General features: G+C 41.0%; 5 protein-coding genes across 5 annotated transcripts; all 5 read right to left on the reverse strand.

The window, feature by feature from the left end:
* Positions 1–248: 248 nt before the first annotated feature.
* Positions 249–801, reverse strand: LOC310963331 (cystatin-A5-like; the record flags this gene model as incomplete). The annotated part of the gene is made up of 3 exons (XM_083936075.1): positions 249–380; positions 551–652; positions 730–801. The coding sequence occupies 3 exons, from the start codon at positions 799–801 to the stop codon at positions 249–251; spliced, it is 306 nt and encodes a 101-aa protein (XP_083792201.1).
* Positions 802–3261: 2460 nt separating this feature from the next.
* Positions 3262–3884, reverse strand: LOC310963332 (cystatin-B-like; the record flags this gene model as incomplete). The annotated part of the gene is made up of 3 exons (XM_083936076.1): positions 3262–3408; positions 3632–3733; positions 3813–3884. The coding sequence occupies 3 exons, from the start codon at positions 3882–3884 to the stop codon at positions 3262–3264; spliced, it is 321 nt and encodes a 106-aa protein (XP_083792202.1).
* A 1002-nt stretch (positions 3885–4886) lies between these two features.
* LOC310963333 (cystatin-A-like) lies at positions 4887–5539 on the reverse strand (the record flags this gene model as incomplete). The annotated part of the gene is made up of 4 exons (XM_083936077.1): positions 4887–5021; positions 5150–5254; positions 5332–5414; positions 5506–5539. 4 exons carry the CDS (start codon positions 5537–5539, stop codon positions 4887–4889), a joined length of 357 nt encoding a protein of 118 aa, XP_083792203.1.
* Positions 5540–9561: 4022 nt separating this feature from the next.
* LOC310963135 (cystatin-B-like) lies at positions 9562–10727 on the reverse strand. The gene is made up of 3 exons (XM_083935817.1): positions 10613–10727; positions 10434–10535; positions 9562–9841 (listed from the first exon to the last, which is right to left on the reverse strand). Exons 1-3 carry the CDS (start codon positions 10691–10693, stop codon positions 9695–9697), a joined length of 330 nt encoding a protein of 109 aa, XP_083791943.1. The 5' UTR covers positions 10694–10727; the 3' UTR covers positions 9562–9694.
* Positions 10728–11623: 896 nt separating this feature from the next.
* On the reverse strand, positions 11624–12191 carry LOC310963334 (cystatin-A-like; the record flags this gene model as incomplete). The annotated part of the gene is made up of 3 exons (XM_083936078.1): positions 11624–11758; positions 11902–12006; positions 12084–12191. 3 exons carry the CDS (start codon positions 12189–12191, stop codon positions 11624–11626), a joined length of 348 nt encoding a protein of 115 aa, XP_083792204.1.

A 12191-nucleotide genomic window follows, 5' to 3' on the forward strand; every position in this document is an offset into this window, starting at 1 on the left:
TCCTCTCGATTCCCCTGTGAGCCGGTAGATTACGTGCAACCAACTCTTCCAGCCAAGAAAAGTAATTGCTGCTTATAAGAACCACAAGAAAGACATTTTTTTAAATGCCTAAATCTTTATTTCGTTAGACTCTTAATTCAATTGCTTGCTTCTGAACACCAAGCATCTTTATCTCTATGTATTTGGAAATCAACGTCAAATCATTTTAGACAGAAGCCGATTATGTAGGTTCACTGTAGGTTGTGTGATCACTTTGTAAAAGGTTCCAGGGGGGAGTCTTTGGTTCGGTGCTGCTCTACACCCTGCAGCACATCCATTAAGACACACCCAAGAGGTTGGAAGACCATCAGATGAAGGTAGTCTTCCTCTCCAGCATGAACCTTCAGGAAAAAGAGATGAAAACTGGACATCTGAAGAATATTTTCATCTTGATCTTGTGTTGATGAACAGTGAGGATCATCAATCCATGGATTTGGCATCACATTAGATTCAACTGGATGTCACACTTAACTGAACCAGTATATAATGCAAACATCACAATAGTATTTACCTTGATGAGGAAGAACTGTCCTTCCACAGTTTGACTCCTGTATTTAAATGCTTTGAACACCACATAGTTCTTGCCTGTTAGCGTCTCAACTTGGGGCTTCACCTGTGTATGAATAAAGAAAATATGATTTATATTCAGATGAAACAGACCAGAGAGTCGTATTGAAAAATGAAGCTCACCTTAAGAGAAATCTGCTGAATTTCCTCAGTTGCATCCTTCGTTGGAGTCCATCCTCCAGGCCTGTTAGCCATTTTCACAAGCTCTGTGGAAGTGAACAGAGAAGTCAACTGTGTAGTTTTTGTCTCAAGTGTTGATTTGCAGCCTGTTATCACGTATATTTATACTGTAACTACCTCTGGATGCAGACGGGAAGTGGCTCTGATCCATGACATTTTGGGTGGAGCACAGAACAGGTGGGGTTAGTGTTCATTCTTCATGAATTACTCCCCAATTCCAGCTAAATGTTAATCTTTTATGTTTTCACTTGTGACAACCGCCTAATCAGTTATTCAGTGATTTCAATGTAGTTCTGTGGAAGAAGTTGGCAAAACCTCAAGGTTTAAAAAGCAAACAGCCGAACCAAGGATAGAGTTTTTTGTTTTGCAATTCGTCAGGGTGGCACGCTGGTGTGGTGGTTAGCACATGATTGTCTGTATCTGTTTGTCTCTATGTGCCCTGTGATAGGGTGTACCCCACCTCACGCCCAACGTCAGCTGGGATCAGCTCCAGCAAATGTTTCAAATGTTATAACTTCATTGATTTTTATCAGTTAACGCAACTCTACAAAAGCCAGTTCAAATCTTAACCTTGTCAGAAACTCTTATAAAACCTTTAAACCATAAGGTAGTTAATGGTTAACACATTACAAGCATACAAAGCTTTACATGCAGCAAATAATGCTAATAAATAAATAGATTAATTATGCCATTTAAATGCAGCAAAATTCAGTAATTGATAAAAAAAAAAAAAAAAGGTTTCATATACTGATAATGCTGTCGAAGAAAATCCAGAAATGAATGTGGATCAGGGTAAAATAAAGGAAGATAGTACAAAAATATATACACAAACAAATACATTAAAAAAATTCATAAATCAAATGGAAAATTAAACAGGAAAGCAAATGATGAGGGTTATGAAGAGTTTGAAACCTATATGGCTCCATGTAAACTGTTACAGGGGTAGTTGGTTGTGTCGAATGTGAATTCCTGGATATTTAATGTTCATCTTTAGAGGTCCTAGTAATATCTGTGTTCAAACAAGACTTTTTGGGTCGAGCTTTGCGGGAATATACTGTAGTAAAGCTTCTTTCACACATGCAGTCTTTTGCAGGGACATTTCCTGCACGGGGTCATGTGTGAATGAGAGCAGGGTGAATGAGAGCAGGGAGAGGGAGAGCAGGGAAATCTGTCCCGCCAGTTTCCAACCTCCAGAACCGGTTATTTTTCAGGTAAAACATGACAGTGGTGGTATCTCTTCTCAACTAACATTTGGCAATAAAGCAAATGCAAACTTTCACAGATTGTAATTGCTTTGATGGCCAGAATTGTCATAATAAAATCAGGGCTTCTACTTTCCTGTCATTTCTTAATGTCAAAGCACACATGGAGGCCTGTCCCAGCCTGACATACCGTTCAGTCTTTATAATGATCATTTATACAGTTATTGTGTGCTAATGTTTAGTTATCTGCATTTCAGTTCAGAGAACTTGTTTAAGGAGGTCAGCAGAGATACTTAAGGTCTCGGAAGTTCCTTATTAATGTGTATTTTGCAGGGTTGTGTTCACTCCCAACCTTCACACTGGAGCGCTCCTCCACACTCGTCATAACTGCATAAATATCTGAAGAATACGAGACATGATCCGCCTCTCAATCACTCCACAATAGTAAAAGTGTGTTGGTCAGTGCAGTTGCAACATCTGCTGATGCAAACAGCTTTTGCACATGTAATCATGGTGACCTACGTGCACACATATGAGGTTAATTTGATTTCAACATCATTCAAAATAAATATGTGTTGGTTTTCGGTTTATAAATAATGACAAACACAACCAACAAATAACGCACAAAAGAATGAAATATCTAGTGTCATGAATGAAAAATGCAGGCTAAAAACGGCATGTTTTAGTATTGAAACAGTTTAACACTTAACACATTTTTGTTTTGTAGAATTTAACTACTAATTTAATCTAACTCCTCTTGTGAAACATATGTAACTGGTGTATAAAGATAAAAATTGACAATATAACATGTTATAATAATATTTGTTTATACTTTCATAAACATGAAATGTGACATATCTATGAATGAGATTTACTACGTTTATTCATTGTGTTTTTCTACATTTGAACCTCATTTTTTTCAATTTGTAAACACAAATCATGTTGCATATAGGTTCAGGTTAGGATCTTTATTGTCCCTTTATTCTAAATCCTTTTTTTAAATTGAACTGCGAGCATTTCTGCCAATCAAGACCATCTTTATTAGAAATCAGACTACACAAAAGAAAAAGGCAAAATCTGTACATCAGAATCACAAGGCTTTATTTATTCAGAAGGTATAGAGCATTCAACTTGCTGCTTTCAACCAACATCTTCATCTCTCTGTGTTTAAACATTCAAAATCAATGTCAAATCATTTCAGAATAAAGAAGAAGAGCATTTTAATGTGTGACTGCAGCCTGGAAGTATTTCACTGTTGAAACAGGTCGTGTGATCAGTTTGTAAAAGGTTCGAGGGGGCTGTCTTTGGTCATGTGCTGCAGCACGCCGCAAAGGAAATCCATTGGTTGTGGCACATCTCTCAGGAGTGGAACGACTTGGCTAACACTCAGGTGAATGTAGTCCACTCCTCCAACATGAACCTGCAGTAAAGACAGAAAACTGTACATCTGAACAAATATATTCTTCTTAATCTTGTGTTGCTAAACAATGAGACTCTTCCACTGCCAGGGGTGGGGTCTACTGGTGTTTACGGTCCTTGCATGAATTCAACATGACCTCACATTTGACTGGATGTTAATGAATTTAACATGTAGCCTACATTATATAAAGACATCTTTTTTCGGACATCACAATAATGTTTACCTTGATGAGGAAGTGTTGTACCTCCACAGTCTGACTCCTGTATTTGAAGGCTTTGTAAAGCACATAGTTCTTGCCTGTCTTTTTCTCCACTTGGCCCTTCACCTGTGTATGAATGAAATAAAACATGATGTTAATGCCGACCAGAGTTGTGTGTGTGGAGGTTGTGAAGATTGAAGCTCACCTGATCACAAATCCTCTGAGTGTCTTCAGTTGCCTTCTTTGTCTCACTCCATCCTCCACACTGGTTGGCCATTGTCACAGTGGCTGTTGATGTAAACAGAGAGGTCACTGATTTTATGTCTCAAGAGTTTGAACTGTTGATCACAGATGCATGTATTTATACAGAGAAACCACCCTGATACACCTGACAGGTGGCTCCACCACCTGTTGGGTGGAGCTGCATGTGTAACAACAACCCACATGATTGAGGTCTGTTGCGTTTCACTCTTACAAATGATTTTACACATTGTAATTGATAAAAGAATAATATTTCAAATCTTATAATTCAGATTTTCATTGTGTCGTTCTGATCTAAAGTTACTGCTTTATTCCCCAGCAGAGTAGTGTGCTTCTCATACATTAACATTGAATTCAATGCCCAAGTCTTCTGTAGTCTTATTTATTTCTGTCTCAACAAAGTAATTTCCTCCTAGTTTGCAGATACTTTTGACCACTTTTATGAATATTATATATAATGTGAAGTAATCCTGAGTTAATGTCAGGAGAGTAAGGAAACCAGACGTCAGTCAGTGTCTGGGTTTTTCCTTGTTCGTTCGATTCTGTACGCTGCACACATTCGTGATCTCATAAGAACGTAAAACAACATGTTTCTGTTCCAGGACGCCTGTCGATCACTGACAGGAGGAGAAATGTTTCCTGGTTCATGTATTCAGAACTCCCAACATGAGAAATTAAAAGTCTATATCCTTGTGAAGGTGTGTGTAAACCAAAGGATGAAATCACCTTTTCTGATTTATCTGTAACCATTTATTCCACCCAAGACCACATATAATCTGTTAATCTGACTTCACACAAAAGCAAATGTTGTTTAAAAGAACCACAGAAGTACAAAGGCCTTTTTAATGCTTTATTTCTTTAGGAAGTAGTGCGTTCAAACGACTGCTTCTGAACACCAAATATCTGCATCTCTGTGTGATTAAACATTCAAAATGTCAAATCATGTTAGATTAAAGAAGATCATGTTATCATGAGACTGCAGCCTGCAAGTGTTTCACTGTTGACACAGGTTGTGTGATTATTTAATGAAAGGATCCAGGGGGGAGTCTTTGGTTCTGTGCTGCTCTACACCCTGCAGCCCAAACTCCTTGGCCACATTAGGAACTCCTTTGAGGACCATCAGATGAAGGTAGTCCTCCTCTCCAGCATAAACCTGCAGGAAAAAGACGTGAACATTGAACGTCTCAATTTCTTGAATTTGATTAAACTGGATGACACAATTAGGTTATCCTGTATATTACACAAAGACATCTTTTTTTCAAATATAACAATATTTTTTACCTTGATGAGGAAGTTTTTTCCTTCATCCACAGCCTGACTCCTGTATTTAAATGCTCTGGACACCACATAGGTCTTGCCTGTAAGCCTCTCCACTTGGGGCTTCACCTGTGTATGAATAAAGCAAGTATGATTTATATTCAGATGAAACAGACCAGAGAGTTGTGTTGAAAAATGAAGCTCACCTCAAGAGAAATCTGCTGAATTTCCTCAGTTGCATCCTTCGTTGGAGTCCAGTCTCCAGACCTGTTAGCCATTTTCACAAGCTCTGTGGAAAAGAACAGAGAAGTCAACTGTGTAGTTTGTGTCTCAAGTGTTGATTAGCAGCCTGTTATCACGTATATTTATACTGTAACTACCTCTGGATACAGACGGGAACTGGCTCTGATCCATGACACTTTGGGTGGAGCACAGAACAGGTGGGGTTAGTGTTCATTCTTCATGATCTACTCCCCAATTCCAGCTAAATGTTAATGTTTGATTTGTTTTCACTGGTGACATCTGTTTGCCCATATGTGAGAGTCCTCCACACCACAGCAAGTGTGTGTGCGTGTGTGCATGTGTGTATGGGTGTGTATGTGTGTGTGTGTGTGTGTGTGTGTGTGTGTGTGTGTGTGCGTGCGTGCGTGCGTGTGTGCGTGTGTGCGTGTGTGCGTGCGTGCGTGCGTGCGTGCGTGTGTGTGCTTTTGTGTGTGTGTGCCTAATCAGTTATTCAGTGATTTCAATGTAGTTCTGTGGAATAAGTTGGCAAAATCACAAGGTTTAGAAAGCAAACAGCCAAACCAAAGAAAGAGTTTGTGTAAATCTATTTGAACTTTGCATATTGTACGTCACAACAGAAACTTCCTTCCTCCTGATATTCAAAGCAACATTTTTCGGCTGTTTTGAAACTGATATAGGGCAGCAAGGGGATGGGGTGGTTCTCTGTACACCCACAGCGAGAGCTGTGTCCGGATCCTCGGCAGTAAGTCGGATTCGTTCCCGGTGGGGGTTGGCCTCCGCCAGGGGTGCGCTTTGTCACCAATCCTGTTCGTGATTTTCATGGACAGGATATCGAGGCGTAGTCGTGGTGGGGAGGGGTTGCAGATCGGCTGAGGATCTCGTCTCTGCTTTTTGCAGACGATGTGGTCCTGATGGCAACGTTGGTCAGTGACCTTCAGCACTCACTGGATCGGTTCGCAGGCCAGTGAGAAACGGCTGGGATGAGGATCAGCACCTCTAAATCTGAGGCCATGGCTCTCAGCAGGAAACCGGTGGATTGCTTACTCAAGGTAGGGAATGAGTCCTTACCCCAAGTGAAGGGGTTCAAGTACCTCGGGGTCATGTTCACGAGTGAGGGGACGATGGAGCGTTAGTTTGGCCGGAGAATCGGAGCAGCGGGGGCGGTGTAGCAGTCGCTCTACCGCACCGTTGTGATGAAAAGAGAACTGAGCCCGAAGGCAAAGCTCTCAATCTACCAGTCAATCTTCGTTCCTACTCTCACCTATGGTCATGAAAGCTGGGTCATGACCGAAAGAACGAGGTCGCGGGTACAAGCGGCTGAAATGGGTTTCCTCAGGAGGGTGGCTGGAGTCTCCCTTAGAGATAGGGTGAGAAGTTCAGCCATCTGTGAGGAACTCGGAGTAGAGCCGCTGCTCCTTTGCGTTGAAAGAAGCCAGTTGAGGTGGCATATAGTATATAGTAAGGATGCCCCCTGGGCGCCTCCCTACGGAGGTGTTCCAGGCACGTCCAGCTGAAAGGATGCCTCGCAGAAGACCCAGGACCAGGTGGAGAGATTATATCTCCACACTGGCCTTGGAACGCCTTGGGATCCCCCAGTTAGAGCTGGTTAATGTGGCCCGGGAAAGGGAAGTTTGGGATCCCCTGCTAAAGCTGCTGCCCCCGCGACCCGACCCTGGATAAGCGTTTGAAGATGAGATGAGATGAGATGCGATGGGCCGGTCATGAACATCACAAGGCTGCGCAGGGCAGTCTGTTGGCCGGTTCACTTGAACTTGTTGGTCACCGGCCGACCGTGAAATCGCTTTGGGTTTCCCCGGTTGTCCCGATGGCCACTCCGCCCCTGGTGTGAATGTTTGTCTGTCTCTGTTTGTCTCTATGTGCCCTGAGATAGACTGGCGTCCTGTCCAGGGTGTACCCCCCCATCACGCCCAATGTCAACTGGGATCCACTCCAGCCCGCCCGCGACCCCGATAGGGACAAGTGGTTGAAGATGAATGGATTGATGGAACTGATATTGTGTCCCAGTTATGATTTACGATGTTAAGGTTTTAACAGCCACACAAGGTTTCAGTTCAGATTAACGTTTTACACCTTTTGTTGTTTTTAAACTGGTGGATGTTGGATGAATTCAACACTGGAGGAAAATGATCCAAGGAGGCCACTTTAATCACTGCATGCTTAATATTCATTTATGGACACTTTTTAATGGCCTATGTAATGTTTTACTCATGAAGAAGTTAATCATTTATATCCATGTTAAGATTTGTTTAGGCCTGTGCTAAGGGGATTTTTTAAATCCTTATTTCTGCCAATCAAGACAATGCAATTTAGAAAACAGACTTCACAAAAGAAAAAGAAAAGAGGCAAATTCTGTTTATAAGAATCACAGCATTATATTTATTTATTTATAAGGTACAGTGCATTCAACTTGCTGCTTTCAAACTGGGCTGTAGTTTCTCAAATCCCCCAGGCTTGAATTGGGTGGGGTTTGCACGAACTTCCCATCGTTTTTCTTCTTTTTATGAAGACCTAAGGTGCGTAATGTCACCAGCACTTGGTGTCAGTGTTTTTCCTCCTCTGGTTTGATTCTGTACGCTCCCCACACCTTATTTCAATCCAAGAAGAATGCATGAAATATTTTATTCCTCATACTTTGCACCTGTCAGGAAACATAACTTACAATAAAACCTGTTTCCTGGTTTGTGTAATCAGGACTCTCACAATATTTATGACATGCCCATGCCTATTGAGCAGTAGCACAATATCTGCATACTTCATGCCCAGTTCGAAACAAAATAATTCATTCAGGTGATCCGTGCCTACTGCATGTGTAACCTCTCGCCGGGACACCTAAGATCAAATGAATCAATGTCATGTCATTAGTTTAAGTCACAGGGGGTACATCGTTCATCACGCCCCTTCCCAAGAACCGCACACCAGGGGGGGCAAGGCCAGGCCTACACTCCCAGAGTGGTTGTCTGATTAAGCCTCGGGAGAGATTAAACCTTTTTGTGGGACTGCGTGAATAAAAAAGAGCTGTCATGTTAGGATTTTCAACAGCTGTACCAGTATTAACATTTTAGTTGATTAGGGTATTTGAGTTCATTAGAATAGCCTGTTATTGAGTCTAAATGAGGTTCATGTTTGTTTACAATGCCACCCTGTGGCTACATCAGGTATGATGACCTGTAAAAGCAGTCTGAGCTGACGTCTTCCACTGTGTGTGCTAGTATGCTGCATGTGAATACACGGATCTGAAGTCACAGACCGACTAGCGTCTTTATTCATCAAATTACAACAATAACCTCGAATGGGTTGCCCCCTGTCCACGGCGTGCACATGTGAAACTTCCCGCCAGGGCACCTGAGATCAAATGAATCAATGATGATGCATGAGGAGAGAGTTTAATATTGTGAGGGCACGCAAAAGTAGTTTGTCTGTGTTTTTCCTCTTTTGTTAGATTCTGTACGCTCCACACATTTGTAATATCATAAGAACGTAAATTATATGTTTCTCTTCCAGCACCCAAGACCACATATAATCTTGAAATAAGACTTCACACAAAAGCAAATGTTGTTTAAAAGAACCACAGGAGTACAAAGGCCTTTTTAATGCTTTATTTCATTAGGAAGTAGTGCGTTCAAATGACTGCTTCTGAACACCACATATCTGCATCTCTGTGTGATAAAACATTCAAAATGTCAAATCATGTTAGATTAAAGAAGATCATGTTATCATGAGACTGCAGCCTGCAAGTGTTTCACCATGCACCCGTTTTTTTTCTTCTTATGAAGACCTAAGGTGCGTAATGTCACCAGGACTTGGTGTCAGTGTTTTTCCTCCTCTGGTTTGATTCTGTTCACTCCCCACACCTTTTTTTTTAATCCCAGAAGAATGCATGAAATATTTTATTCCTCATACTTTGCACCTGTCAGGAAACATAACTTACAATAAGAACGTGTTTCCTGGTTTGTGTAATCAGAACAACATGAGTTGTTTTTTTTAATCACAAAGGGGTCTGAACTAAGATGATTTTTAAATCGTTTTTAAAATTTAATTGTGAGCATTTCTGCCAATCAAGACCATCTATTTTAGAAATCAGACTACACAAAAGAAAAAGGCAAATTCTGTATATCAGAATCACAAGGCTTTATTTAGGTAGGGTAAGGTATAGAGCATTCAACTTTCTGCTTTCCAACAACATCTTCATCTCTCTGTGTTTAAACATTCAAAATCAATGTCAAATCATTTCAGAATAAAGAAGAAGAGCGTTTTAATGTGTGACTGCAGCCTGGAAGTATTCCACTGTTGAAACAGGTCGTGTGATCAGTTTGTAAAAGGTTCGAGGGGGCTGTCTTTGGTCATGTGCTGCAGCACGCCGCGCAGCACTGGGAGCGGCATGTGAACGTCTGAGTGATCCAGAGGTCTTTGAAAGACACTCAGATGATCATAATGCACTCCCCCAACATGAACCTGCAGGAAGAGAAGGAAATGTGAAAACTGAGAAACATATTCATCTTCATCAGTGTCTGCCTGTTTTAGGTTCCTCCCTACTCTACCCCCCGATTCTAATGATCATCAGAAGCTTCAGCTGCTTGATAGTGGGCGGCAGTGGAGGTACAGCAGGTCGCCCATTAATCAGAAGATCTGCGGAGTAGCCCGCGTGAAGTGTCCTTGGGAGAGACACTGACCTCAAATTGCTCCAGAAGGCTGTGCCATCACAGTGTGAATGAGTGAGTGTGGCAAGCAGTGTAAAAGCAGCTTGTGTTGTCGGAAGACGACACTATATAAGTACAAGTGTGTTTACCGTTAAATGAGCGCATCATTAGAGTCAGGACTGTTAGAGAAAAGAAGCCTAACTCACGCAGGACGGCTCTGCAGCAGCAGACTTGGACACCTCTGATCCTGATCTTGTGTTTCTGAACACTCGGAATCTTCCACCAGCAGTGATGTGTACAACTGGTGTTTACTGTCCTGTTCACACCTAATTACATTCAACTGGATGTCCCTATTAAAGCCATTTATTAAACACAGATACCTTTGTTTCAAATATCACATTATTTACCTTGATGACGAAGTTTTCTCCTGCCACAATCTGACTCCTGTATTTGACCGCCTTGTAAACCGCATAGTTCTTTCCTGTCTTTTCCTCCACTTGGCCCTTCACCTGCACAGGAATGAAATATAATGTTGAGTCGTGTGTCTGTGGTTGTTTTGGAGAAATGAAGGTAGATTGAATCTCACCTGATCACAAGTCTTCTGAGTGTCCTTCGTGGCCTCCTGTGTCTCACTCCATCCTCCACACATTGTACCATGAGGGTCCATTGAAGTTAACAGAGAAGTCAACTGTCTGCTTTCATGTGTCCCAAGAGTTTGAACTGTTGATCACAGATGCATGTATTTATACAGAGTAACCACCCTGATACACCTGACAGGTGGCTCCACCACATGTTGGGTGGAGCTGCATGTGTAACAACAACCCACATGATTGAGGTCTGTTTCGTTTCTCTCTTACAAATCATTTTACACATTCTAGTTGATCAACAAATGATTTTACAAATTCTAGTTGATAAAAGAATAATGTTTCAAATCTTATAATTCAGATTTTCATTGTGTCGTTCTGATCTAAAGTTACTGCTTTATTCCACAGCAGAGTAGTGTGCTTCTCAAAAATTAACATTGAATTCAATGCCCAAGTCTTCTGCAGTCTTATTTATTTCTGTTTCAACAAAGCACCTTTGACCACTTTTATGAATATTATGTATAATGCTAAGTAATCCTGAGATTAAGGAGCAGAGCATCATATTTGAGACTGCAGAAATTAAGTTAATGTCAGGAGAGTAAGGAAACCAGACATCAGTCAGTGTCTGGGTTTTTCCTTGTTCGTTCGATTTTCTCCCAACATGAGAAATTAAAAGTCTATATCCTTGTGAAGGTGTGTGTAAACTAAAGGATGAAATCACCTTTTCTGATTTATCTGTAACCATTTATTCCACCCAAGACCACATATAATCTGTTAATCTGACTTCACACAAAAGCAGATGTTGTTTAAAAGAACCACAGAAGTACAAAGGCCTTTTTAATGCTTTATTTCTTAAGGAAGTAGTGCGTTCAAACGACTGCTTCTGAACACCAAATATCTGCATCTCTGTGTGATTAAACATTCAAAATGTCAAATCATGTTAGATTAAAGAAGATCATGTTATCATGAGACTGCAGCCTGCAAGTGTTTCACTGTTGACACAGGTTGTGTGATTATTTAATGAAAGGATCCAGGGGGGAGTCTTTGGTTCTGTGCTGCTCTACACCCTTCAGCATAACCTCTTCTTCAGCATTAGGAACTCCTTTGAGGACCATCAGATGAAGGTAGTCCTCCTCTCCAGCATAAACCTGCAGGGGAAAAAAAAGATGAAAATAGAACGTCCCAAAAATCTTTATACTTCTTTAATTTGATTAAACTGAATGGCTCAATTAATGTAACCTGTATATTGTATTCTCTCTCATAATCATCTCTTTTTTCATATATTATTTACCTTGATGAGGAAGTTCTGTCCTCCTAACATAAGCTGACTCCTGTACTTAAATGCTTTGAACACCACATAGTTCTTGCCTGTAAGCGTCTCCACTTGGTGCTTCAGCTGTGTATGAATAAAGAAAATATGGTTTAAATTCAGTTGAAACAGACCAGAGAGTCGTGTTGAAAAATGAAGCTCACCTCAAGAGAAATCTGCTGAATTTCTTCAGATGCATCCTTCATCTCACTCCATCCTCCACAAATGACTATGTTTTTATCCGTCACTCCAGTAGGAATTTTGTTCGCCAT

Source organism: Echiichthys vipera (assembly GCF_963691815.1).
Source record: "Echiichthys vipera genome assembly, chromosome: 21".
NCBI classification, from domain to species: domain Eukaryota; kingdom Metazoa; phylum Chordata; class Actinopteri; order Perciformes; family Trachinidae; genus Echiichthys; species Echiichthys vipera.